Genomic DNA, 27506 nt, shown 5'->3' on the forward strand with positions numbered 1-27506 from the left:
TATGTTGCTACACTGACACGTGATTATTCAAAAAGTCTGCACAATTACATGAGTTTTGATTTTTCTTGCTCATATGCGACTTGAATACCTTGTCAAGTAGCTCATCTTGATCAAATTTGAGTCGAACTTTTGACTAAACTACTCATGCGTTTAAGTCGAATAATTTGTTTCAAATACATCACTATTTGAAAACCTTTACAAATTTTATTGAGTGTATGAGCTTACCAAAATATAATTAAACTTAGGGGAAAAAAATGACTACTAACATGTAAATTAAGGAGCGAAAAAAAGATCAATATATCAACATTTATATTGATTGAGGGCGCAATTAATAAAAAAAACTTTACACTTTTTAGGAAGATAAGTGACAGGTAAGAAGTTGCCAACGAAACTTTGGTTAAATAGCTAGGCTTGAGACCTCAAAAATCATAAATCTTGAGTTTAAATTGTCATTTCCTCTACTGCCTTTCTTAAATCTCACCCTTTTGCTAATGTTTTTGGATAGTTAAGTTATACCAAATAATATTTCGCTTGTATCATAAACATATTTTTCAATTCACCATTTTATATTTCTAATTGCCTTTTTATCTCACATACATTGTATCGCAAAAAGTGTTACAATAATTATTTCAAATAATATTCTATCCAAACATTTTTTTTTATTTATTGACCACAAATAGTAGATCTGAATTTAGTCCAACCCTTTTTTGGGATAATTGCAAAAACCTCCCTTGAGGTTTCTAATAGTTGCACTCACCTCCCAGAGGTTTTGAAAATAGCACTAACCTTCTCTAAACTTAAGATTTTGATGCAGATTCAGCACATGTTATAGAAAATGCCATTAAAAAAAATATTTTGAGAAGTGAGATAATAATTTTGTTCCATTTGTACCTTTTTTGTCACTTGTGAGGTTATATTAGTAAAAGAATGAAAAGCATTAAAATGTGGAAACAATTAGTAAAATGGAAGAGGATATAAGGGCAAAGAAAATAAGTGCAGTAACTACAACTAGAAGAAGCAATGAACGCACGTTTAGAAATCTAAGGTTTTAAAACATAAAAAGTGTACAGCTAACTCCAGAAACTCTTCTTTACTAAAGAAACTTTTTATATTAAGTTGAGATGAACGATTGCTTACTTATTGTCTCTTGATTGCTGCAAATTTTTAACAAAAAAAAATTGCTAGATTTTGCCTTGATTTCTACTTTCTTTCTCATTTCATTTCATGAATGTTTAAAATAAAGTGAATTCAACCAAAAACACCAAAACTTATTCTCTTATGGAGCCTTGCGTGGAGGTTTCTTTCCCTTACATTTTTCTTACTTCTGCTTCTCTTCTATGCAAATAATATATAATTTGGATTGTCCTCTCAAGTGCTATGAATCACAAAATAATGTCATATTAGAGCATCAATTGGTGCGATTTTGTAAGAGTACTTACAATGTCTAATCAGGTAAAAAATAACCATTAATCTCGTTTAATTAGTTATCCTGAACTTGTTTATTGTCCTAATTTTTTTTGCTCCAAATTTGTTTACTAACGACCTTAAACTCTAAGGGTATATAAGTAAATTTACCCTATCTTACATCAGTTATAGGGCCCAAATTCATGCTAGAGGAGATTAGTGCTATTTTAAAAACCTTAGGGGAGGTTTCTGTAACTATTCCTTTTTTTTTTTTTTTTTAATGGTGAAATCAGTTCAAAATTGCAAAAAGAAGGAAGAAGAGTAAAAAGGAAACGTGGGCGGTGACATGAGATGAAGAGAGCGCCATTTTCTTATCCTTTCAAATCTATCCCAGGGAGTCAAATGACCCATCAAGAACAGCACTGTATATCAGAAAAACAAGCAGTAGCAAGAGAGGAAGATTTTTATTGACAGCCCAAGAATGGCATCATCCTCAGTTCTTCCATTTTCGTCATCATTCCGAAGTTGGTTCCATCCTTGTTTGGCATCAAAAATTACCTTCACCAGAAGAACAAATTCCTTATCCATTGTCACTCGCTCTAGTCTCTCCGACAACTCTGCTCTCCTCCAAGCAGCCAAGCACACCGTAACTCACTCTCGCACCCTACTATATTCTACTACCTTTTGAGCATATCATATCGCTAATTTTGTACTTTCTTGCATTTTCACTTTGTTTTTGTTTCTTGGTTATCTTCAAAGATTGTTGTTAATTGCAGGTTGTTTTGAAAAAATCTTTAATTAATTGGTTGAAAACCTTTCAAACACCGAACGTTCAGGTGTTTAAGACTAATTCTTTTGATATATTAAGGTGGTCTATAGAATTTTCAGCTGAACTAGTAGTCAGATTGCAACTTTGGTTGATCAATTTTGCTATTGGTTCTATAGGAATATTTTGTAAAGGAAGAATTGATGTTTTTACAGGCTATAAGGTTTTTCAATGCATTGAATGTTATGCATGAAGCTCATTCCGGTTGCAATTGCCGAGTGCAATGTTGCTGTATCGAAACTTCAAATGTATACATGAATGCAACAAATGTATGCACAAGCACAATAAGTGTAATTCAACAACAATTGTTGTGGGACGTTTTTCGAAGTTGTATTCACTGCCTTTAATTCAGAAAAGAAAACAAGAAAGGGTGTGTGTGTGAATACAATTTGGACTTATACTGATGAAATTATAACTCAGGCTGTAATTTTTGATGGTGTTGAAGAAGTAGACTAGCTCAGGAAGGATGTGGTATGGTCTTTGATGCAATTCAGTCCAATTTCTTCTGTCAAGCAACATGGAAAAGACTCAAATAAAGTGGACACATAGGAGGAAATGGTTTACGAGAACTGATGACAAATTCTCTCAATTACACTTGATTTGTGTAGTTAATACCAAGTTCTGTTTTATCTTCAGGTGGATTCTTATGTCAAAAGTGGTATGGTGGTTGGATTTGGAGCTGGTCATGCTTCTGATTTGGCCATACATTACTTGGGTCAGCAACTTAAGGCTGGTGCACTAAAAGATATAGTTGGCACACCCACGTAAATCAAATTCTTTAATTCTTTTAGCATCATCTTGGTGGTTAGTCATATGCATGAGCCTCTGTTTTGAATTTTGTGCGATTGGGGGATCAGGGGGAGTTTTTTTTTTTTTTGGTTGTGGGGGGGGGGGGGGGGAGGTTGTCGGCAGCCGCCTCTACCAATATACATTTGAAAATTTTTGCTGTCAGAAAGTTTTACATTTTCCCTGCTTTAAGAATACCTTTGCATTTATTTTTCAATTAGCTTATCTTCATGGGTAGATCATATAGGTTTAACTATGTTTCCATTTGTTAAATAGGAGTGACTTTTGTACTCATTTCACTCCAATAAATTCAGTTATACTTCCTTTTAAATTCCAATTGCTCGCCTAATACAATAGACAAACAGTCAAACTACACAATTCTGATTAATTCCAGCAAACAAGTAAAAGAGCAAAATAAGCTTAGGACCCAAAAAAAAACAAAGAAACTTCTGAAATGGAAAATGTATCTTTTGCTCCCAATTAGGTTGCTAATCTTCAAATTCTGCCCAGTTGAAGCTTGAGCAGAGATATGATCTTTAATCTTATTTTTCCTTTTTTGCTAACTGTATTAGGCACTTGCTCAATATCTTTTTGTTCTTTACACAAGTCCGCCCTGCCCCTCGTCTCAAATCTTGGATTTGCCACTGGCTGATAGCATCTTTTCTTTGCAAAATTGCTTTAGAATTATCTAAAAAATTAATTGACAAGAACAATTGGTCCCCTTAAATTAAGTTGGTTTTGGAAACTCTTGCTTCTTCTAGCTGATTGTGTCTTGGAGCAAATAAGATCATATATATCCTGCAAATGTTGTATAAATGTTTTTAAACATGTTACTGTTATCAAAAGATGAGTTGTCATGGTAATTACAGTCTCTGTTTCCTTTCTTTTCAGTTCTAAGTTAACAACTTCAATTTCTTTAAAGTCACTCTGTCCACTGTAAAAGTGGGAACCTTTGATTGAGCAGATTTACTCTTCCCTTAGAATTAATCAGCAGCTTTGTGACGCAGATGTGTTGGTAGTGCAAGTGTGGCAGCCAAGGTAGGCATTCCCTTGGAACAATATGAGGGAAGCTCAAAAGTATGAACCATTTTCTTATCATTGATTCTGCATTTGTATTCTTTCTGGGGCTTGTGGATTTGTTACCGAGCTCTCTACTAATTGCATGGAAAAAAAAAAGCACCCTTAGATCTTTTTTAGTGGTTTTGTGAATCTGTTAAATCTTTTACCTTTTGAATTGATGAAATTATAGGATAGATAGGAAATTTTATGATTACTTTTGGACTGTGGAATAGAAAGGGAACAGCATGTTAGGTTGCGCTTTACAGTAATAATGAACTGTAGGCCCAAATTCTGCTTGTTTGCTGTTCCATACTATTTTGCGTTTTAATATATTAAATGTCGTGGGAAAAAAAAAATCTTAAATGATGTATAACAAAATTTTTGGCTCTCTGTATAGTAGATTGATGTAGCATTTAGTGATGCTGATGTTATAGAGGAGGTGACACTTTCTGCCATTATAGGGCGTCGGAAAATGATGGGAGAGGAGTCAATTATTCAAGAAAAGGTCAGTCAGTTTAAGTAAGTTTACTCATGTAAATATATAATACTAGTCTCAGTTTGAAAAGCATAGAAAAGAAAGAATGAAGCACAAATGCTGCGGTAAACCACGCATCAAATTTTGTTCTGGAAGTTTATCATTTCAACTCTATAGATCTCTCTTTGAGATTTCCTTCTTGCTAGATACTATCTTTGGCTTTCCAAGGCATCCAAGTTGGCTTGATTTTTCATTTCATGTGGTCTTTGTACAGCTTAATTTCTTGTGTCAGATGCAGTGGTTACCTTTCCTTGCAGACTATTCTTGGAGCTGCCGAAAAGCTTGTCTTCATTGTCACTGAGAAGCAGTATAGAAGTGATCTGGATGGATCAATCCCCGTTTTAATACAATCTGTAAGCTTAAATAGTGTGTATTTGATATTTTTAGGATGGAGATAAAGTCTAGAACCAGAAAGACAAGCAGCTTGACATTATAAATTTATGTTTTAGTTTAACTGGATGGAAACTGCTGAAGAGATTGATGATCTATTCCTTGGTGATGCTGAGGTATGCCTAGAAACAATAGTAATCCATCCTGTACTGCCTAAGTGTTTTAGGTAGTCTTTTTTTTTTTAAATCTTCGTGTGTTCTTTCAATATGGTATGTTTTCTTTCATGGGATGGGAGGAAAGAAAATGATATCAAATAGCCAAGTATCTAGGCATCATTGAGACATCACGGTGCGAAAATTTTCCTGCCCCTTTTAGTCTTCATGCCAGCAAAAGAAGAAGGGAAAACAGTGAAAAGCTTCCTGGGGGTAAACAATCCCCTAAAATAGGAAAAAGATGTATTGGTCCAGTATGTTTGGTAGAAAGGAATGACAACTATCACCAACATGCTTTTTCCCCTGCAAAACCTTGTTTAAACTGAGTCAAGTTACTCTTGGGCTAGATAATTCACTGGTTGAAGATTATGTTTATGTCTCTTCCTACTATTGTCCAAATTTATACAAGTGGTGTTGTTGTAAGTGACTACCAATGTTTTTCCCTTTCTGATAGGAAGTCCCTAGCTAGGACTCTTTCCGAACAGCTGATTTTAAAAGGTTTTAATGTAAACAGTCTGGAAAAACTGCTGTCTGATACCTCCCAGTACCTTTTCTTCAGAGACCACAGGGACCTACTGACTTCAGAACTAAAATAATATACTGTATGGACCTACCGACTTCAGAACTAAAATAATCTACTTTTCCTGGTCTGAGCTCATTTCAACCGTATTCCAGAAAGCTGTGATTGTTCCTTTCGTTTTATGTAGTACGCATATCTGCTGTTATTGTTTTTTCTCCCTGTTTCCTTGTTTCTGTTTTGATTTAGTACCTCGCAATAATGGCTCTTCCTTCAGTTACATCTTTGTTTTTACATGGTTAGAAATGTTCTCAAATCTTCGGCACTGATCTTTTTATTTCGTGTAGGTCTGGAGGAGACCATCTGTAGGGTATGCTGGCCCCCTTGGTGGTGACTTCCCAATGGTGACAAAAGAAGGGCATAATGTGCTAGATTTAATATTTACATCCCCAATCATAAGCCTTGGTATCATCTAGACCATCATAATTAATTGTTTCCTTTCTCTTAAACCTATCTGCATTACTTTTGCTAGACAATCATCATTATTTTTTTTTGGCAGCTGATGTAGCCAATTGTCTTGAACAAGTTGATGGTGTTGTAGAGCATGGAATTATATGCAGGATTCCGTGAGTTTTCTTTTGCATATTGTCTGTAATATATGTGATTATCCTTTTTGCTTGCTGCATTGAGATTCAGTCTGCATGGTAAGCATTACACTTTCGCCTGTTTTTGTACTTCTGGTAATTAATCAATAGTCAATCTACTTCTAGTCATTATTGAGTATATAGGATTTGAACTGTTATCTAATTGATATGAAACTTATTGAACCTATTTGAGTTTGATTCATCAGTAGGTAAAACATGATTATTCCCTTTAGTTAATTTCTCTTGAGAGTTCAATCTGTTTAATAGTTCTACAGCTTTGGTATACCCTGGATCAATTTTTTGATTTCCCCAGCTGTTTCCAATAGTTCAAAATTCAGCATATCTCAATTAAAAACAAAGGAAAAAACAAAAAAATATTCAAGTAATTTGAACTTAGAAGAACAGTCAACAGTTTTTGCTATATAATGTTATTAAACCACACCTCGAAAAGGAGTTATGCTTAACATCAATCTTCCACTGAGTTGATGAATTGAAGGTCAAAGGAGTTGTTCTGGGTGCCTGAACTGTAGAGGGAAAGAATAAAGCTGTCCAATTTAATGGAATTGGTGCTTACACGTTCTCCTTTTCACTGCCTGAATTTCCTTGTAAGTGGAATGAAAGTTTAGAATTAATGAGCTTTTGATGGATGGTTGCTCCACTGACCAAGGATAAATAGGACCAATGCATGTATATTAGAAGAGTATCTGATTAGCAGCTGTCTATGTTATCCAAACAAGATGCGCCATTGCCTAAGTCTGCCAAAAAATTTGATCATTAGTCTTTCATCGAAGAATAGTTTATGTTTGGTAGAAGGGGCTCCTCTGTGCACCATACACGCATCTCCAAGACTTGGTAATTCCACTTTGAGGTAATAGTCATTAATGATGATTAGGCTGATTAATTTCAATCTGTAGATTGGTTCAGTTTGTGGAATGTAAGACCAGCCAGTTGCATGGATATCCACCATACTGAGGAGAAAGAGATGAACTGAAGCTCTGAAAGTAGCTGATGGGATTTGGCTGGAAAGTGTTGGGTTACTCAACATGGTGGTTAGAGAGTTCTATAGCTCATTATGCGGAGATATGGACCAGGCCAGGAACCAGGATTTCTCACCAAGTGTACATTCTTCTCCTCTGAGGTCTAATATAGTTACTTCTCTTGGTGCTGCCATCTTGATTGATGAAGTTAAGGGAGCAATTTTCCGTTTCTGTTCATTCTCAAATTCGCCCACTGGATGGTGTTCACGCTATCTTCTACCCAAGTTACCGGGAGGTTCTACGTATGATGAGAGATTAAAAATTTGTTAGAGATGCATTTGATGGTCAACAGGTGGGAGCTTCAATTAATAGACTCCCCTCTTGTTAATATCTCAAAGTGATAATTATACAAGTTCCATGCATTCATTGGTCTCTTACAGAGTCATTACCATGATTAGTGCTAACTGGTTGAAAATCACATGGCTGATTCTCCTTTGACTCTTAAAGCTTCTTCAGTGAGAGAAGAGAGACTGACTGGTCAGCCAATTTTATGGGCGAGTAAGCTTCGGTATGCCCCCATTTCTAGTCCTAATGCAAGGACAAGAAAGAGAAGCGCCAAGTAAGCCACTCCAAAAGAATAAAGAAGAAAGACAAGGGGAACAAAGATCCTGTCGACAAAAAGGCATCCACTAGTTTAAGACACAAAAAACAATAAGCGAAATGCTTGGTCAAGTAGCTTAACTCTGACTAGCTTTCTTCATCAACTCAAGTGACTTTGCATAAGCCTCTTTAGTGATAGGACTGGCATCATGAATCACTAAAGGCACCATTTTTCACATAGTAATGATGAAATCAATACATGCTTATAGAATATCTACTGTATTTGTTTAAATTGATTATAGAAGAAAATGCCATCTGCTGTGATCATGCAGCTACTGACTACTGATCGCTTGTGCTTGTCAATTCTAGGACTTGTTACCCAGACATTGGCTTGTGCTTTAATCATATGTGGCTATCTTCCTTTAATATCTCCACTGCTGACAATTTTGGTTGATCTTGAAACATTCCATAAATTTCAGGTGTACTGCAGTCATTGCTTCTGAGAACGGGCAGCGCATTATCGACAACAATTTGATTCTTGAAGCAGGGAGAGCTTAACTGATATAGTAGCTTGCTCCACACTCTCTGGAACTACAGCTGCAAACCCTTTAATGAGAAATCTAATCAGAGTAATCTTGCATTAGAAATGAACAACATTGGAATTGCTGATGAAACCTTAAAAACTCTACTAGAAGTTCTTCAAACCGTTGTCTGAATGGTAGATATTGTTGATGTAGTATCTCTGATTTTGTGGAATTCTGGTATAAAATCTTGGGACATTTTTGGCAGTTGCTAAGTTGCCGCTCTGACCACATCAGTCAGCTGCGTCATTGTCATGTAGTATATTCTTCTTCTCCATTGATGCTTTTTTTTGAACCTTAACAAAACCTCGTACCAAACAGCTGGTCGCCAAACACTTGCACTTTTGCTGCAAATATTTTATTGATTCTAGCCGAAATAGCAGGCACCATTTTGAATTGGGACACCGGCGTTAACGTAGACATAGCTTCTCGATAATCAAGCATTAGAATAAAACTTTCTCGATAATCAAGCATTAGAATAAAACTTTGGGTTTAGTGGTTATCCTACATTTACGGGACACAGTTTGTTAGCTGTTGGACCATAACAGGCATGTCAATAGGTAGGGTTTAGTTTGGATCATTTGATCCAAATTCAGATCCATTTAATTTAATTAGACTCAGATCCAAATCCAAACCCTTTTGGATCTGAAAAAGTAAGTTCATACCCAGACTCTTATGAATCTGTGTATCCAATGGACATTCATGGGTATTTTCTGAACATACTAATGTAAAAATGTATTTAAAATATATAGAGTTCATATATGATATAAATACCATCCAATTTTTGTTTTCAAATAATAAAATTAACATTCGACAAGTTGAATGTAATATTGTGAACTCAAAGAAAGAATTATTGTTGACTACTTGTATATATTTTCAAAGATTCAACTGCATCTATATCCAATATTTCATTTGTTTGCCTTTACCTTTTTTTCCTTTTCTTGAAAAGTTTGTACCAATTACAATGACAATTAGGATTAGTTTTCAAAAAGAAAACAACCATAACATATATAAATATTTAATCTTATTAAAAAAATGTAATTTTGTACCTCTTTTTCATATTTAAACCTCAATATTGGTAGATGTCTCGTAATTCAACACTTAAATAGTGAATGAGATAAAAGTCATTTGACTAAGGACCGATAACAAAAAAATAATAGAATAAGAAGATTTACAAACACTTATTCATTTTTTCTTTGATTCAATCCAATCATCATTAGTCACTAATGGAGAGTTCAATTATCTAATTGATATGAAACTTATTGAACCCATTTGAGTTTGATTCATCAGTAGGTAAAACATGATTATTCCCTTTAGTCAATTTCTCTGGAGAGTTCAATCTGTTTAATAGTTCTACAGCTTTGCTATACCCTGGGTCAAATTTTTTATTTCCCCACCTGTTTTCAATGTTGGTAGTTCAAAATTCAGCATATCTCAATTAAAAACAAAGAAAAAAAAATATTCAAGTAATTTGAATTTTGAAGAGCAGTCAACAGTTTTTGCTATATAATGTTATTAAACCACATCTCGAAAAGGAGTTATGCTTAACATCAATCTTCCACTGAGTTGATGAATTGAAGGTCAAAGAAGTTGTTCTGGGAAAGATGAAATGTCCAACGTACCAAATAAAGCTGTCCAATTTAATGGAATTGGAACTTACACGTTCTCCTTTTCACTGCCCGAATTTCCTTGTAAGTGGAATGAAAGTTTAGAATTGATGAGCTTTTGATGGATGGTTGCTTCACTGATCAAGGAATTGCTGGAAAATCGGACCAATTCTTGTATATTAGAGGAGTATCCAAACAAGATGCGCCATTGCCTAAGTCTGCCAAAAAAATTTGATCATTAGTCTTCCATCGAAGAATAGTTTATGTTTAGTAGAAGGGGCTCCTCTGTGCACCATACACGCATCTCAAAGACTTGGTACGTAATTCCACTTTGAGGTAATAGTCATTAATTCCACTTTGGTTGGTAATTGCACTCTGAGGTACTAGTCATTAATTAAATATATATGGGTCTGAATAAAGTTTGGTATGAATTTGGATTTGAACATGGATTATAGAAAATCAAACCCTATCTAGACCCACGCCACAGGGTCTGGATCTGGGTTGAGTCTGGATTTAATTTCGGGTCGGGTCTGGATTTGAGAAATTAAATCCAAACCCTATCCAAATATAGTGGATCTAGGTTGGATTTGGGTAAGATCCGACCCATTGACATGCCTAGACTATAAGTAAATTTTATATATACTAACAGTGTATACCTAAAATTCACTGAACTTATATGTGTCCTATTAGATTTTATTTGCTCTAATTTCTTCCACTGAGGGTTGCCGGCTAGCACCTTTTCCGTCTAAGAACCCTACTTCTTCATCAATATAGGCACAACCTCAATCTTTTATACATGATTTCTTGATTAGAGTAGAGATTCGAAGCATTGAGGCAAAAAAAGATAAAAATTTTGTTGCTGATTGAGCATTGTTTAGTAATTAAGGTTGAGACGTTAGGAATTAAAAGTTTGGATTCGATTCTTATTACACGTTCATCCTGGATAGGGTTAGTCCGACCTCAATACATGTGGACTACTTGCATTTTGCGAGTAAATTACATAATAGGCTTTTTGGTATTATATCTCTCCAATAATACTTCCTTGAGAATAGTAATTTTAGAGTGTATTCGGATAAAGACGTCATTTGAGTTGTTAGCAAGATTACAAACACACATGTATTTTTATACAGACAAACTAACAATGGGATCAAGTTTCTAATCAAACTAATTTTCATACACGAGAATAAAAATCCAAATGATATTCGTGTAACCTTAAAAAAATTATTTTTGTAACATCGTATTAATTTGAAAGCCATTGCAAATCAACCCGTACTTTTTTTCTTTTGATAACTAGGAGGTCTTGACTATTTAAAATTCCTCTTACCTTACCATTCAACCCAACCCGACCCGCTCCCAACCTGTTGCATGTTATAGTTCCATAACTTCCAAATAAATGATTCTTGTATGAATCTACATACGTAATTTTGCCGAACTCTTACTGCCCATTATTGTACATTTGAGTGCACGTATGATACTCCATTTTGTTATTGTCTTGATATATTTAGATCCTTCTCCCGTCTAAAAATCTAGCTGCCATGATAGTCTCTCAACTTCGACCATTTCGTCTTCAGCAAAGGAAAAGATGATTTAAACAGAAATTTCATCAGGGCAGGGATCATAATGCTGGTAAACAAATTCGTTCTAACCTTTCCAAATACACAACAAGAGGGACAAGAAAAGAATATGATTGTTATATATGGCATTGATTAAGAGGAGTTCTACTGTACCTCTCTCTCGGGTACCATATCGATGAGCATCAATTCAACATTAATTGGATCTGCAAATAGAAACATCAATTCTTAGACGATTTTGTGAATTCAAATTATTAAATGATGCGGTAAGGGTTTATTGAATTACAATCATTTGTAGGTATGGTGCCTAATAGAGACGGTAGAGTTTCCTTATATTAAACCATACCCCCTTTATTTTGCTGATGTCTCTATTAAGAGTATGAATGAAATTCTTACCGTGCATCCACATGTTTCACAATCATGAATCGTATGAATGGCGTTTTAAATAGCTTCACGACTATGAGAATTAGTCATGTCCCATGAGTACCCTTCCTAAGAGACTTGTGAGAAATTTATCATGTAAAACAACCAAACAAAAAATAATCAGCCTTGAAGAATTAAAAAAAAAAAAATTATGTATTCGAGTTAGAGGTGGCAATTTGTCCCAAGTCCCAACAGGCTACCCATGCCCAAAAGGACTTTGGGCGGGATATGTATTATAATTTGATATTGGGTTTAAAATGGGATGCATTCCAATTGTACCCATTATTTGATGAGAAATGTTAGGAAATACTTGGGTACCCATTGGGCCCAAATATCTTCCCAAAAAATTTCATTTATCAAAAAATTTAACTTTGATTTTTTTTTTCAAAAATCTGATTTTTTTTCACTTCCATTTTCTTTCTTTTCCTGTCTTCACATTCCTACAAAAGAAAACCAGTTAAGTAAAAATGATTTCATTTAAACAACTTTAAAAAAATAAAGATAACAATAAAAATAAAATGAATTGGTAAAATTTTGGTGTCTACAAGAATCAATGCTTTACTAACAACTGTTGACACCCTTTATGTTGATTTTATGCTAATTGTTGAACTATCTACATAGATTTCTATATGCAACCCTGTTATCAATTTTTAATCAACTTCTTCGTTTCGGTGCTAGCTTTATTCAACATTTAATGTGAATTTCTTTTTTATCAAATTTTGAAAATTTTAAGAATGCCAGTAAGAATGAATTTGGTGTTAAAAAATCTTGTTTCTAGTCCTTGTGTCAGACAACATTATGGGTAAGGTTGGAATATGGTTGTATATCTATCTTTTCCTTTATTTGTTAATCCAATTTTTGGTTTAATTCAGGGAGAAAATATGTTCATTCTTACCAAAATGTTATGTCTTTTAAAAGTAACTGTTGATCGTTCTAGAGTGTAAATGAATTCAGGAAAATATAAATTCACAATAAGATCAAAAGAAATTTAATAAATAAAAATATTAAAGTTATATAAAAAATAAAAAGAATTAAAGGAAAAAAATATAAAAAATAGATTTGAGTATTGGGCAGGATCAATCTAAATCCATCCCAAAGTGATCCCATCCAAATTAGTCCCAAAACACATATGAGTAAGGTTAGACCCAAACCCATATGATTCGGTTTCATTTCGAACCCAAACAAATTCCGCCCATCCCGCCTATTTTGCCACCTCTAATTCGAGTCCTGCAACCAAAGTTAGGACTATGTTGGACGGCAATGGATAAATATCTTTATAATTGACTTTTGGTCCTAGAAATCGACAGTGATAACTGTACTCAAACATTATATTACTCCAGAATTTTTTTTCAAGAATCCAAATCTTTTTTTTTCACTTTTTTTTTTTTTGTAAAGAAAAGGTTTGGTGATATCAGCTCTGATCAATACTACAGGTCCAAACCCTTTTTTTTTAAAATCTTTTTTTACCATTTGATGCTGAATGGGCTGTAAAATGTGTCAGCACAACATTTGTAAGCATGCCACCATTTTCACTTTTCAGGCGATGTTTGCTGACCAAAACACAACACAATGGGCTAGCTCCTCAGTTCTGACCCCGGGCGGGTCATTTAGGTTGACCAAATTTTGTCCTTGTGGTATATAATTCATACTTTTTTTTTTTGGGATATAATACACACACGCATACATACATAAATACATGTATATACACACATACATATACATATGTCTATACATACATATATATATATACAAACACACACACACACATATATATATATATATATATACATACATGTGTGTGTGCTACATACATATGTGTGTGTGTACACAGTTATGTATGTATATCCACAGACACATGTGAATCGAATAATATATACATCATCATTGGATTCATAACACATATGAAAAAGTTAGATTTCAAATTTAATTTTTTTATAGTTGGCATTCATTTAAGATTGATAGTATATATATTATCCGTGTAAGAAGGATTAATCCAAATAAAAAAAAACATATAGAGTCGGTATAAGAAAAAGTGAATTGCCAATATCACATCGTTAGAATACTACAATGTTAGAAAAAATTTAATCCTTATCGAAGTATGACAATCAATCAAGCTGCTACATACTACTTGATTCAAATCTGGTTAAGTGAAAACTCGTTTAACATCATTTCAACAATCATTTAAACCAACTGAAAATAATTATAGGGAAAAAATTCAACAGTTGTAAAAGAAAAAGATCAAGCTATTCAAGATTCATTAAAGAATAAAATAAATAAATAAAAAGAAGACCTATCTGAGCTAGGCTTGATAAACAAGCCAAACTCAAGCATTATAAATATTTAAGTTCATCAAGAAATCAAAACAATGTAGTTCAATACATTCTTGGCTCGGTTCCAATGTTTAGTTATTTTAGACCCCTAAACTTGTAACGTCAATATTGAATTTCATATAACCAATATTATATACTTAGGGGGACCTTAACATTAATAAGTAGATAAATAAAGGGTTAATTTCACTTTGTCCCCCCAAACTTTGGACGATTACCTACTTCAGTCCCTAAACTTCAAAATGGGACACTTAAGTCCCTAAAACTTATAAATTAGGACACTTAAATCCCTAAACTTATAAAATGGGACATTTTGACCACCAACGGCATTCGGGATTTTGTCAACAATTTTTCTTAATTGGGAGGTATTTATAAGTTTAGAGACTTAAGTGTCCCATTTTGAAGTTTAGGGATTGAAGTGGGTAATCGTGCAAAGTTTGGGGGGACAAAGTGGAATTAACCCATAAATAAATGCCATTAAGGGCATCTAATTTCTCAATAACTTTATAGCTTTGATACCACAAATCAAATATGTAAACAATTAGCAAATAAAACACATTAGGGCCCAAATTTGTTGATCATTCTAAAAAAGTGGGATTCTGTAATCTTCATTTACCTATTTTCGAAAGCTTAAGGACAAGGCATAGTATGTATGCTTGGACTAAACTTTTAGATGCCACGGATCTTTTGCTTTACTTTCTGTTTTACTTTTTATCCTACTTTTTATTACGTTACAACGTCTTCTTTATAAGCACTATATTTTAATTCCTTTTTGTTTCCTTAAGTTCAAATAACTCCTAAAAAGATAAAAAAAAAATAAAATACAATAGGATAAAAGATAATATATAATAGAAAATTCACAAATTTTTTTTATGAATTTTGATTTTTAGTTTGTTGAATTTCATGTATTACTCTATTAATAGTTATTGGGAATTAAAGGAAACAAAAAAGAAAGAATTAAAATATGATGTTTATATAAAAATCGTAATATAATAAAAAATAGAATAGAAAGTGGAACAGAAAGTGAGATAGAAAATTTGTTTCGGCTTTTAGACTACTTCCCAATTCTGCAAACTACTCCTGGCAACAGTAGTAATATGTTTAGAGTAAATCTTATATGTACTGACAGTGTATACACTATTACCGTTAGATTCATGACATATGTGCAAAAGTTGGGTTTCAAATTCAAAATTGGTTTGTTAAATATAAAGAAGTATAGTCTAGTCAATTTTGATGGGCCTATTGCCTTAGCACCTCGACTGGTACTACCTAGCAACTAGGGGTGCAAACGAGTCGAGCTCGAATCGAGTTTTGGCTAATCGAGCCGAGCTCGAGCTCGAGCTCGACGAGTTCAAAATATCAAGCTCGAGCTCGAGCTTAACAAATAAAAAAAAAATAATAATTATTTTATTTTTAAAAAATAAAAAATAATATTTATTTTTAAAAATGAATAAAACAATAATTTTTTTAATAAATAATAAAATATTAGGGATATATATGTAATTTTACTATTAAAATAAAAAATAAAAAATAAAAAAAATATATAATTGAGCTCGCGAGAGACGAGTTTAATGTTTTTGAACTTGAGTTCGAGCTCGAGATCGACTTAATTAGCTCGAGCTCGACTCGAGCTCGTATTCGAGCCGAGCGGCTCGATTCGCGAAACACCCCTACTAGCAACTGTCAGTACCATGTTTTTTGGTTTCTTAAAGATAAAGAAATATTGTCTAATCAATTTTGGTAGGCCTATTGCGTTAGCACCTCTAATACGACCTGCTAGAAAATTTATCCACGAGCTAAAAATAGTTTGATCCCACCAGCCCTAATCAATCAAACCATTAGTACTTAAGATCCTCATCTATATAAATCTCCATTTCCAGTTCTACCTGACTCATCAGTTCAATTACTTGTGTCGAAAATCACAGTGATATTATCTAAAGAAAGAAAAATCATCATTGGCCATGGATATCCTTGTTCTATCGCTGTCCTTGGTAATTGTATTTTTTTCCAGCTTTGTTGCTGTTGTCTTCAGATGGAAATATGATGATGATGGCAAGAGAAAACTCCCACCTGGAAGCTTTGGTTGGCCGATTATCGGCGAATCGATTGAGTTCTTGTTTTGTAAACCTGAGAAGTTTGTTGGAGATAGGATGAAGAAATACTCTCCTGACATCTTCAAGACTAAAATTCTTGGAGAGAAAACTGCAGTCATTTGCGGCCCTAATGGCCACAAATTCCTCTTTGCTAATGAGCAAAAACTCTTCACTGAATTTAGACCACATCCCATGCAAAGGCTCTTCCGCTCATACGAATCCAAAGCTCCTCCTCCTCCTCCAGCAGCTGATCATATGCTGCGGGATGAAGTCAAGGCCATTAGACAGCCAGGTTTTCTAAAGCCAGAAGCATTGGCTAGATTCTTGTGAAAAATGGATTCCATTTCTCACCAACTTTTGGTGGATCATTGGGAAGGGAAGGAAGAAGTGGAGGCTTATCCTCTCGTGAAAATTATTACTCTGACGCTTTCTTGCAAGTTCATTTTGGGAACCGATAATCCTGAGAGAATTGCAAGGCTGGTGAGCGATTTTGATGATGCTACTCTAGGGATGCATTCAATTATGTTGAATGTTCCCGGGACGATCTTTTACAAGGCGAATAAAGCTGCAGCAGCTATCAGGAAGTAGCTGCTTCTTGTGATCAAGGAGAAGGAAGCTGCATTGGCTACTGGAGAACCATTGCATGATATCTTGTCTCACATGATTGTTATCACTGATCCTAGTGGAAAACATATGCCCGAAGCTGAGATTGCTGATAAGATGATGGGGTTGATTGTTGCAGGATATAGTACAGTTGCCACTGCTATTACTTTCATGATGAAATATGTTGGAGAAAGACCAGATATCTATGACAAAATTAGGGCAGGTAAATATTCTTCTTAATTTAAATCTTTCTCAACTTATAATTTAAGTTATGTTGTTTTTTATTGGAAATTAATGGAGAAGGAAATCAAATGTCCTTCTAATATAAGGGCTAATTATTTCAAGAATTTTGATCATGTCCAATACGAGGCGAGCTTAATTTACTGAACCTTTCACCCTTTCCTAGCGAAATAGAAAAGATTTAAGGGCTTTTGACACTGTCATACGGCTAATAAGGGAAATTTGGTTGATCTTAACTATATTTTTCTAATTTTGACTAATACATTGATACCCAATTACCACTCGAAAATCAAGAAATCCTTCTTAAACAGGGAGTGATGGAATAGGATTGGGTGTTTGTTTTTTTAAATTATGTTTCTAATTTTTATCTGTGCATAGGTGCCAATACAAAATATATGGCCTTCTACATATTATGGAAAGAGAATTGGTGTTGTAGATAAGCTTCTCAATTTAAGGTTTTGGAATGGAAAAAATTACACGATAGAACTAATCTTTTCATTTTCCACTTAGAAACTTTTAGTAGTACCTAGAACTCATCTTTCTGTTCTTTAGAACTTTTTACGATGGTTCTTTTACTTGAGGTTTACCAATTTTTTCAATTCCTTGTAGAGCATATGGAAATAGCAGCGTCCAAGAAGGAAGGAGAATTGCTGGAATGGGAAGACATGCACAAAATGAAGTACTCTTGGAATGTGATTTGTGAGACAATGAGACTTAATCCACCTTTTCAAGGAACTTTTAGAGAAGTCTTGACTGATTTCACCTATGCTGGTTACACTATTCCAAAGGGGTGGAAGGTATAAGCAATTTTCCTATTAACATACAAATACATTGTCCTTTATATTTATAGATTCATTTAGAATCTTAGGATAACAAAATTGTTAAAGTACATACGAAGGGGTGGAAGGTATAAGCAATTTTCCTGTCAACACACAAATACATAGTCATTTATATTTATAGATTCACTTAGAATATTAGGATAACAAAATTGTTGAAGTACCTACATAAATCCAAAATAACATTGCAAATTGTAATTCTTCAATTATAGATCATCTATGTTCTCATTTCTTTTATTGGTCTCTCTCTCTCTCTATCTCTTTTTTTTTTTTTTATATTTTTTATTGCTCTATAGTTATATTGGACAGTGAGACACAAACATGAATCCTGCATATTTCAAGAACCCTAGGGAATTTGATCCCCCAAGGTATGAAGAAGGGCCTGCTCCATACACAAATGTTCCATTTGGTGGTGGACCTAGAACGTGCCCTGGAAAAGAATATGCTCGTTTAGCAGTACTTGCTTTCCTCCACAATATGGTGAAGAAATATAAATGGGAAGTTTTATTCCCTGATGAGAGGGTTATTGGTGATATGATTCCTACCCCAGAAAGAGGACTCCCTCAGCGACAGTATCAACTCTAAAAATTTATTTCAAAAGTCCTCCATTTTGTCTAAGGAGATGATTTTTTTTCCTTGCTATCAGTTCAATAAGAATTTAATTAGATCTTACTCAGTCAATGTTCGATAATCATTTTTCTTGGATGCCATATGCCACAGAGGCAATGGAACATACTTGGTTGTAATTATTTGTAATTGAAGATCTTAATTAATACCTCTTTTTAAAGCATTCAAGATCCTGATTCATTTACTTTTTAATGGTAGTAGTAAAACATCTTTGGGAAATAACATGTAGAGCATGCAACATAATGTTGATAGATATTTATATTAGAAATTGTGATTTAGGGCTGACCAAATTGGAGTAAACCTTATTTAGTGAAGAGTGACCCTCTTTTATTTTTTTTAATAGCAAATCTGCTATACAGGGCTGGAATGCCAGTTCAAATTTTATTAATTGAATTAAAAATTATATATGGAGGAGGATATGAAGCCTTATCTCAAAGATTACAAAGAGTGATTGTCAATAACAACTGTTTTGTTAATATATATACCTTAGTTTTTGCAAAACTTCTCTTAGGGTTTGATATAGTTAATTAGTTCTTTTTTTCCTAGTTTAGTAGATGATATAAATCTTCCACAACTTTAATGTAATGCGACATCTAGTACTCTAAAACATTGATTATTAATAGCTAGAATGTATTAATATAATACTCTATGTTAAGACTCGATAATGGGCAGAAACCCTATATAAAAGCAGGTGAAAGAAGGGCTGCTTAATTTCACTGTTTCGTGTGAAGCAATTACACTGATATTTCAGAATCCATTTTTTATCATCTGTTTTTCAAGCTAAGTTCATCCTATATTTACTTCCTGCATGTCTTCTTGGTTTTCTCTATTTCCATTTCCCTGAGAATAAAATCTTAGTTTGTTTCTTGGAAACTCGTGGGTTTCTTTTCTTTTTAAGAGAACATAAGATTCTTGATTTTAGGATTGGTTGCATGGAAAATTAGGGCCTAATATTGTGGTTCGCATTAGAAGGGGATTGGCAACATCCAATTGCATGTGATGACCCTCGTTTTATTGGGAGAGTTGACAATCGTTGTAATTTTCCTTGTCAGGACATAGAATTTGGTGGTTTTCGAGGCTAATAATAAGCAAACCGTGAGCAAATTTCTGTCATCAGTTCCTCCCTTGTTCTAATGCATCGATAAAAGCATCCCTTTTTTAGATGAGGATTCGAAGCTACTGTATTTTTTAAAGAAATTGCATGTCGTTTAGAATTTGCTGTCTGTCAATATTTCTAGGTTTCTGCAAATAACGAAGTGTGTCATCATACACCATGGCTTTTCTCCAAACGCGTATTGATCAGAAATAAGACTATCGAAAGAAGACACAGAGATAAGAGATTTGAACCACGAAAAAAAAAAAACATAAATCCGCAGATGCCATTCAAGAAACAATAATACCTAGATGTGGGCACTGCCTTAGCGTGGAGTTCTAAAATTCTAGTCCTATTAAATCATAGACTCATCTTAATTAAAACCTCTGCTGTCGAGTTAGAAAATATACTTGCAGTGCATAAATAGGTACCGACCAAGAACGACCGAAAAGCAAAACACTAAATGAAAGAGTTGTATAGGGAGGAATAAATCTAAAGTTGGTAAACTAGACTGTCTCATTGGTGCCGTGGGACGACCTGTCAGCACCTGCAGATCTCTTTCTCCTCTTCAGGAACCATACAATTACTTCCAAGAGAAGGGCAAGGGATGCCAGGGTAACCAAGATGCCAATGTATGCTCTTTTCCATATCTTCGCCGGGCTCAGGATATCCAATCCTTTGAAAATGTTGGCAATGCTGATGCCGAGAATTCCGTATCCGACCAAGTAGTGGAAGTAATTCCAGTAGCTTCTCCACTTGTGATCCTTCTTCGGCCTTATAAACAAAGCACTCACCTGAACCAATGCCAGGGTAAAGACAGCAATGCCAAGGCCCCTGTGGACTGCGTACGCGACTCCTGGAGACTGGCTCCCCAGGTGGAGGCCAGTGCCAAATCCGGCCACGCCAAGGATAAAGGCCGATAATTGGCACGTAACATGAAGGTAAAACCAAGCAGGGTCCGCCAAAGGAAATTCCTTAACGTATCTTGCGATTATAGCCCCCAGAGGCATCAGAATTCCCCAACTAACCGCGTTTAGCACCCCATGAATCTGAACATATCAAAAAGTGGATTGGGTAAGCAATATCATGATTAACTTTTTCTTCACAAATAACATGCTAAATAGATTCAAGGAACATCTATCTATCTATGAGCCTTTTTTTTAGGGGAAAGAAAAGATATACAATCACAAACTCAAGAAAGAAAGGGAAAAAGATTAAAGGACTTACATTCTTAGACTTGAGTTTTGAACTTGAGGCTCCTGCTGTGGTCTTAGATTCTCCAGAAAGTAGGTTGAGAGTTCCCATGGATTGGACATTAGGACCAGTGGTGGGATGCATTCCAGGGCTGTCGTTTGAGAGTGGACCTTCTTGCCACACCTGGTTCAGGGTAGAGCTCGAATTCTGCAGCTTCAAGGTAGCAAAAATAATCATCTCATTATTCGAATAAATAGCAGATAAATCCGAAACTGGGAAGCTCAAATCTCCTTCTTGTAATCTCGTCTGGTAACCCTTTATAGGCGAAGTGTAGGCTCTCATGGTTCCATCAGATTTTTGGAAAGCCACGAGTGATTGTGATCCCACCATGCCTTGAGAAGTTGGATTGATAGCCCAAGAAACCCATCTTGATGATGATGTCCCCATGCACCTAAATGCAATCTCAAGACTCTGGGAAGATGGGCTGTACGTCCAATGAAGATAGGAGTTCAAATATGGAAGATCGCTGCAGGTACTGAAAACTTTATTGCCAGCAAATTTGTACTTAGAACATGATTGTGCAGAAGTTGACGACATAAAGAGAGCAAACAGGACGCCAACAATCACCATGCATCTTCTTGTTGCACCCATCTTTGTCAATTAGCCTGTTGATCAGAAAGATAATTAGCGGAAGAAATATAACTAGCGCTTGTGTTGGAGGGAAGGGAAGATTGAAGAGAAAGACTTCGAAGAGGGAGTCTTAATATCGGAGACTAGTGGGGCAAGAGTAATTAGTCAGTTTGGTTATAGGGGTTTGCAATTGAAAAGTAAAAAGGGTTCCAAGTTTTGTTGGAGATGAAGCACCTGTCAAAGATCATCAAAGTCATTCGTATTATATGCACTTCAACTAGTATACTTTGATTTATGTTTCAACAAACTACCCCTCTCAACCCTAAATATCCCTAACTTCAACTACAATCGTACTACAAATATATTAGTATAACTTAATGCTACAATATACTAATGATAAAATCCAAACTGAGAAGCAAGGCGGAAGAAGATTGAAGATTTGAAGAATAGAGAGATTACCTGAATGAATTTGTGGGTTAGAACTCTTCAAAAGTGCAGAGGCTCCCGTAGCTATAATCTTAGATGTCGAAGAGGGCCTCTTATATAGAGTGCCAAGTTCCTTGACCGTGTTGGAAAAGGAAATACCAATGTTTAGGAGTTTTATTATAAGTCTATAACGTTCTTAATTCGGATTATGGTTACATTTATTTTTTTTCCTCACCGAATCAGTCTAAGATTGGGAAATCGATCTAATGGTTTCCTTTTCCAAATGCAATTGATACACCTTTTGGTTAGAGATTTAGGTAACTACTTGTTATTGCAATAAAATTCTTGCAAGACCGTGCAATAAAATTCTTGTAGGACTAGGAAAAAACTAGGCAAAACACTAAACTTTCTTCTTTCCTAACCACTGGGATTATTTTCCTACACGTGGAAGAAAATTTACGTGCTTAATATTATTGAATAATAACAATAATAATGATTCACCTGCGGAAGCTAGAGTTGAGTTCAATTCCTGCATTTGGGGCATTGATTTCTCGACTGACTCACTAATTAAATTAATTCACTAGCAGAACGTGAAAGGCTTCATGGAATCCACCTCAAGTCTGATGCACTTCATCACAGCTTAATTGGACGTACACACAATATTATGCTTCTTTCTGCATAATGAGATTTGCATGAGGAAACCTCCCCCCCCCCCAACCATACAGTTCCGTGTATTTGCACCCCTCTTTTTTTTTTTTTTGGAGGGGGGGGGGACATGGAAGATTTACACATTTCCGGCCATGCTCTTGGACAAAAAGACTTTTTTTCCCTAAAATTTAAACCAAAGTCTTTAAAAACGGCTTGAGAAAAATACCAACAAAAAAGGAAAAAAAAAGGTTTTTTTTTTGTCGAGAAATATAAGTATTTTATTAATTTTTAGAAAATTTTGACAGAGTATCCCCTTATAAATGGACTAAACTCCCTGCCAACAAACCCAAATTGAAGAAAAATATCACAAGGCAGGCAGGTTACATAATGATCCAGAATTATCCAATGAATTGATCTATGTTTTGAAACTTGGATCGGGCAATGACTCGGACAAAGTCAAGGGTCAGGGGTCAGTGAATTCGATCGGTGTGGGACCCATTTAAGAACTGGATGATGTCATAAATATATTTTATTTTAAAAATTAATATACTATGTAAAATTTTGAAAAGCACATTTGATGTTTCTAAAATATTTTATAAGAAAATATAAATAAAGCAATATAATATAGTAGCAATCTATACAATTTAATATATATTCAACAAGTTTGGAATTAAATTGGAGGGCCTATTTGAAAAATAATAGTAGAATTTAGGACAAAGTTATAAATTATAAAATGTTTCTAGGTGTATTAATAGTTTTCTAACACTAGAGGTCACATCATAAAATCAATAAAACTTTGAAACCCCAAAAGTGATTTGAATTCAATGGTGTGACCTGCGGGCCCTTAGAGTTGGACTACATATCAATATGGAAAAAAAGTTCCAGTAGCCCTCAAACTATTAATCGGGAGAATTTTTGGCTCCCAAAGAATTAAAAATGAACTTTTGGCTCCCGATCTATTCAAAGTACAAAAATTAGACCTTCTGTCAAATTTAGCAGTTAATACTGACGGAAACTACGACAACGTGAGACACACGCCGAAATACAAAGGGCATTTTTGTCCATGATGAACTGTGTTCCACTCGGTAAAATGGGACTTCTTCCTCAACAAAGAGTTGAACGAAGAAAAACTCCATTGCAGCCAAAGAGGTTGCCCAACTGGAAGCATGCGAGAAAGCAACACTCCGTCTTTCCCATTATGTAGGTGTGAGAAAGTGACGAGGGTCATAACTTCATGGACCTCAAGGAATCCTGGGCAGAGATTTGCGGTGTGCGCGGATGGTGACTGCAGATTTTGGCAGTGGATCGGCAAAGACATGTGCAGTCGGTCAACGAAGATCATACCTGGCCTTTTGAAAAGAATTAATGTAGCTGAACAACAAAGAGATAGGTACGAAGAAGATGTAAGAAGACAAGAAAGGAAAGTCGCAAAGTTGAAGGTCAAAGTGAAAGAACTAGAAAAAGAAATCCGTAGCAAGATATGGGTGAACAAGTGTCTAGTGAGATTGCTTTTGTTAACATGGATGCTTACAACTGTAATCTTAGTTAGTTGGGGAAAAAAATGGAAATCCCATAGTTTTTAGGCAAATAGAAGGAGCAGTATGAAGATGAATCAAGTGGATCCATGTTATGATTTTTCTACTCTGTAATGATTGTATCCGTAGAAAGGCAATGAAATCTAAGTTTTTATTTGTTGAATCAAAAAATCAGGCATGCTTTGGTGGAAAAAATCAACCTATATTTGCAAAGGGCTTTATTGTTTGGTTGAGACTGTTGTAGTTTATTTCGTGTACATTTATTGTTGAAGTACAATTCCATTAACTAAATATTCTAACTAGACAAAGACATGGAAAAGTGCAAAAATGGGGTAAGCAAACATAAAGACCATTATATTCTACTGACCCTGTATACATAATACTGCTGTCAATGGTCTACAAAAAATAGCCAAAATACAAAACATAATCACCACTGACAAACAGTTGATTGGAATTCATCCACTAACATCCAACAAGATTGGAGATTGTAAGACAAAAAACAGTTGGCAAAAAATATGCTGTGGTCCCTCTTCCATCAGCTTTTGACTGTTGCCTCTCTTCCATCAGCTCTTTCCCATCCCATTTCTTTTTTAGTTTGTCTTTCTCTCCCTCTACCTCTTCCACTTCACTTCCCTCTCCAAGAACCAACTGTGAGAACGGTGGCTTCTTACCTAAACATGCATAGTTAGCATTTATGGCTCTCTTTTCTGCATCAGTGAGTGGCTTCCTAGTTGAAGTTTTCCTACTATGGGTTGTTAGACATGTTCACTCACTCGGGTGTAGAGTAGATGTTTGTTGCTGTTGTTGGGGTAGTTAAATGTCTCGCTGTGGTTGCTGGTGCCTGGATGAGCATGGACTTGATATGGCTGTTGCAGGCCTTGTTGTGGCTGCTGATGCACAGCTTCATGAACCTGCTGTTGGTGTATCCTTGTTGACTGTTCTACCTGCAAAGTTTCATAAACTATGTTAGCTGCTAATCAGGAAAAAGTAAAAGTCAACCTTGTTTGGTTGTACTTACTATTTGTCTCCTCTTTCTTGCACTTGATTGCTGCTTCACAGGTTCAGTTGAAGCTTTTTGCTGGCAATGTTCATTTGTTGGCTGCTTGCGTGTTGCTGCATTATGACCAACCTCCCCACATTTTCGACAATGAATGATGATCCTTCTTCTTAGTCTTCTATCGTGACTTTTGCCTTTAGTTGTGTCCCTTCTCCTAGCTTTTCTCGGCCTTCCAGGTTGAGCTTCTAATACCGGGGGCTCCAATTTAGGCATTGTTGATGGGGGCCAATGATCCTCACTACTAATTGGTTGCAACACATTTTGATAAAGCTTCAGGAATAGCCCCCTACTATAACAAACATTCAAGTACTCTCGTGGGTCTTCATTCCTCAAAAGAATGGCAGCAATGGCGTGACAACATGGAATGCCACTAACCTCTTATAACCTGCAAGTGCAATTCCTTTTCTCCATATCTACAGCAAATTGGGCCCTTCTTGATCCTTTTACCTAGTAGCCATGTAGTGCATTCCAGATAGACATCCACTGACTTGTAATTTTGACCCTATTTTCAATAATTTCGTTGATTAGAGGTCCAGTTGGGCTATTATATCTTTCCATTGCTGATTTTCTCTTCTGGATCCTGTCCATAACGTACTCCCTAATCATTTCCAGCATTGTTATAATAGGCTGGTCTCTAGCCTCAAGAATATGTGCATTAAAAGACTCACACAAGTTGTTGACCAGCATGTCACTCTTTGTATGACTTGGAAAGAAGGCCTTGCACCAATGCCGAGGAGCTGGAGTATTTTTCACCCACTGATATGCCTCATTATCAAAATCCTTGAGTTCAACCATTGCTTTATTGTAGAGTTCCTCTGTTGTATAATTGGTAATGTTCCATAGCCTATCCTTAAGTGCCAATCCTGGATGCTTCTTCTTGAAGTTTCGATACATGTGCTGGACACAATACCTATGCTCACAATTTGGAAAAACTTCAACTAATGCTCTATCCAACCGCTGTAAAGGAAGAAACAAAGTATCAGTGGTTGTTACTATGTATATATATACACATATATGCATATGCATATATTATTTCAAGTGTATATGTATACACCTTTTGTTGGTCAAAAATAAAGGTATAATGAAATTAATTTTCAATTTCCAAATCATCACTAAGGTATTTCAAGAACCACGCCCATTGCTCTGTAACTTTCCTCTCTACAACTGCTTAGGCAATAGGCCACCATCCATTATTAGGGTCAGCAGCAATGGCAGTCAATAACTGCCCTTTATAAGTCCCCTTCAAATGGCACCTATCTAATCCTATTATTGGCCTACAATTATCCTTAAATCCTTTCTTCAATGGTCCTAAACAGCAGTATATTCTCATAAATTTTGGATTGTCCCCAGACCCTCTAAATAGAGTAAGCATCACCTCCATTGTGCTCCCATCATGAGTTTTTTTTTTTTTTTAATCTTAGTACAGTACTCCCAAATTCTCTTATACGGATGCTCAACTGGTCCCTTTATCATTTCAAGTGCCAGTTTTCTTGCTTTGGCTGCTATCCATTTAGAAATTTGAGGTTGGTACTCCTCATTCACAGTTTGCTTGATCTCTCTAACTGGGATTCGAGAGTTCGACCGGATCCTCTCCATGTACCTGTCAGACAACCACTTAGCCTTTAGGTTTTTATTTTTCTAGGCGTGATTGCAATTTTCATGCTTGTCATGCATGCTCTTGACTACTAAATCATTCGTGCCAAGTGCTTTTTCAATTGAGGCAAACACAAACCATTGGCATGGGGCTTTGCACTTGGCTCTCACGCTTTTACTCTCATTCCTCTTGGTGTATACTGGCCTCCTTATTTTAATACCATATTCTTGAATAGCTGCCTTAAACTGGGCACTTGAGCCAAATTTCATACCCAACTCAAATATGGTATCAATCTTGAACTTCTCCATCGAAAAATCTTTGTATCTCCTTTGAAATTGGTCACCATATTCTTGTTCTTCTGATGAGCCACCATCACTACTAAGGTGGGCTAGGATTATGTCTTCACCCAATAGATCCGATTCTGGTTGACTTTTAGTTGTTTGCTGCTGTGCTTGTACATTTTTCCTTCTCCTAACATGTTTTTTTTTTCTGTCCAAGTTGTTGTGCGTCATGATGTTGTGAAGAATATGT

General features: G+C 35.3%; 2 protein-coding genes and 1 pseudogene across 4 annotated transcripts; 2 read left to right on the plus strand and 1 right to left on the minus strand.

Moving 5' to 3' along the window:
• The first annotated feature begins 1766 nt into the window (after positions 1-1766).
• LOC113781923 (probable ribose-5-phosphate isomerase 4, chloroplastic) lies at positions 1767-8726 on the plus strand. Of its 3 annotated transcripts, none has more exons than XM_027327793.1 (9): positions 1767-2050; positions 2867-2994; positions 4024-4093; positions 4476-4580; positions 4868-4963; positions 5060-5116; positions 6017-6134; positions 6229-6295; positions 8370-8726. In XM_027327793.1, the coding sequence occupies exons 1-9, from the start codon at positions 1886-1888 to the stop codon at positions 8446-8448; spliced, it is 885 nt and encodes a 294-aa protein (XP_027183594.1). In that variant the 5' UTR covers positions 1767-1885; the 3' UTR covers positions 8449-8726. The 3 variants fall into 3 exon arrangements, with proteins under 3 accessions (XP_027183594.1, XP_027183595.1, XP_027183596.1); XM_027327794.1 differs by having other exon boundaries at positions 4024-4054; XM_027327795.1 differs by lacking the exon at positions 4476-4580.
• A 7634-nt stretch (positions 8727-16360) lies between these two features.
• LOC113782288 lies at positions 16361-18756 on the plus strand (annotated as a pseudogene).
• Positions 18757-20397: 1641 nt separating this feature from the next.
• LOC113782289 (cytochrome b561 and DOMON domain-containing protein At4g17280-like) lies at positions 20398-21736 on the minus strand. Its single transcript, XM_027328181.1, has 2 exons — positions 21119-21736; positions 20398-20940 (listed from the first exon to the last, which is right to left on the minus strand). The coding sequence occupies exons 1-2, from the start codon at positions 21734-21736 to the stop codon at positions 20398-20400; spliced, it is 1161 nt and encodes a 386-aa protein (XP_027183982.1).
• Positions 21737-27506: the final 5770 nt, after the last annotated feature.

This window comes from Coffea eugenioides, chromosome 9, assembly GCF_003713205.1.
Source record: "Coffea eugenioides isolate CCC68of chromosome 9, Ceug_1.0, whole genome shotgun sequence".
In the NCBI taxonomy this organism is placed as follows: domain Eukaryota; kingdom Viridiplantae; phylum Streptophyta; class Magnoliopsida; order Gentianales; family Rubiaceae; genus Coffea; species Coffea eugenioides.

Bases quoted from the DNA above. Each gene is read 5' to 3' on its own strand.
- LOC113781923 (XM_027327793.1), top strand. From the start codon at position 1,886: ATGGCATCATCCTCAGTTCTTCCATTTTCGTCATCATTCCGAAGTTGG. The intron at 4,094-4,475 runs GTATGAACCATT...TCTGTATAGTAG, and splicing joins AATATGAGGGAAGCTCAAAA to ATTGATGTAGCATTTAGTGA. The intron at 6,296-8,369 runs GTGAGTTTTCTT...CATAAATTTCAG, and splicing joins GGAATTATATGCAGGATTCC to GTGTACTGCAGTCATTGCTT.
- LOC113782289 (XM_027328181.1), bottom strand. From the start codon at position 21,736: ATGGGTGCAACAAGAAGATGCATGGTGATTGTTGGCGTCCTGTTTGCT. The intron at 20,941-21,118 runs GTAAGTCCTTTA...TGATATGTTCAG, and splicing joins CAAAACTCAAGTCTAAGAAT to ATTCATGGGGTGCTAAACGC.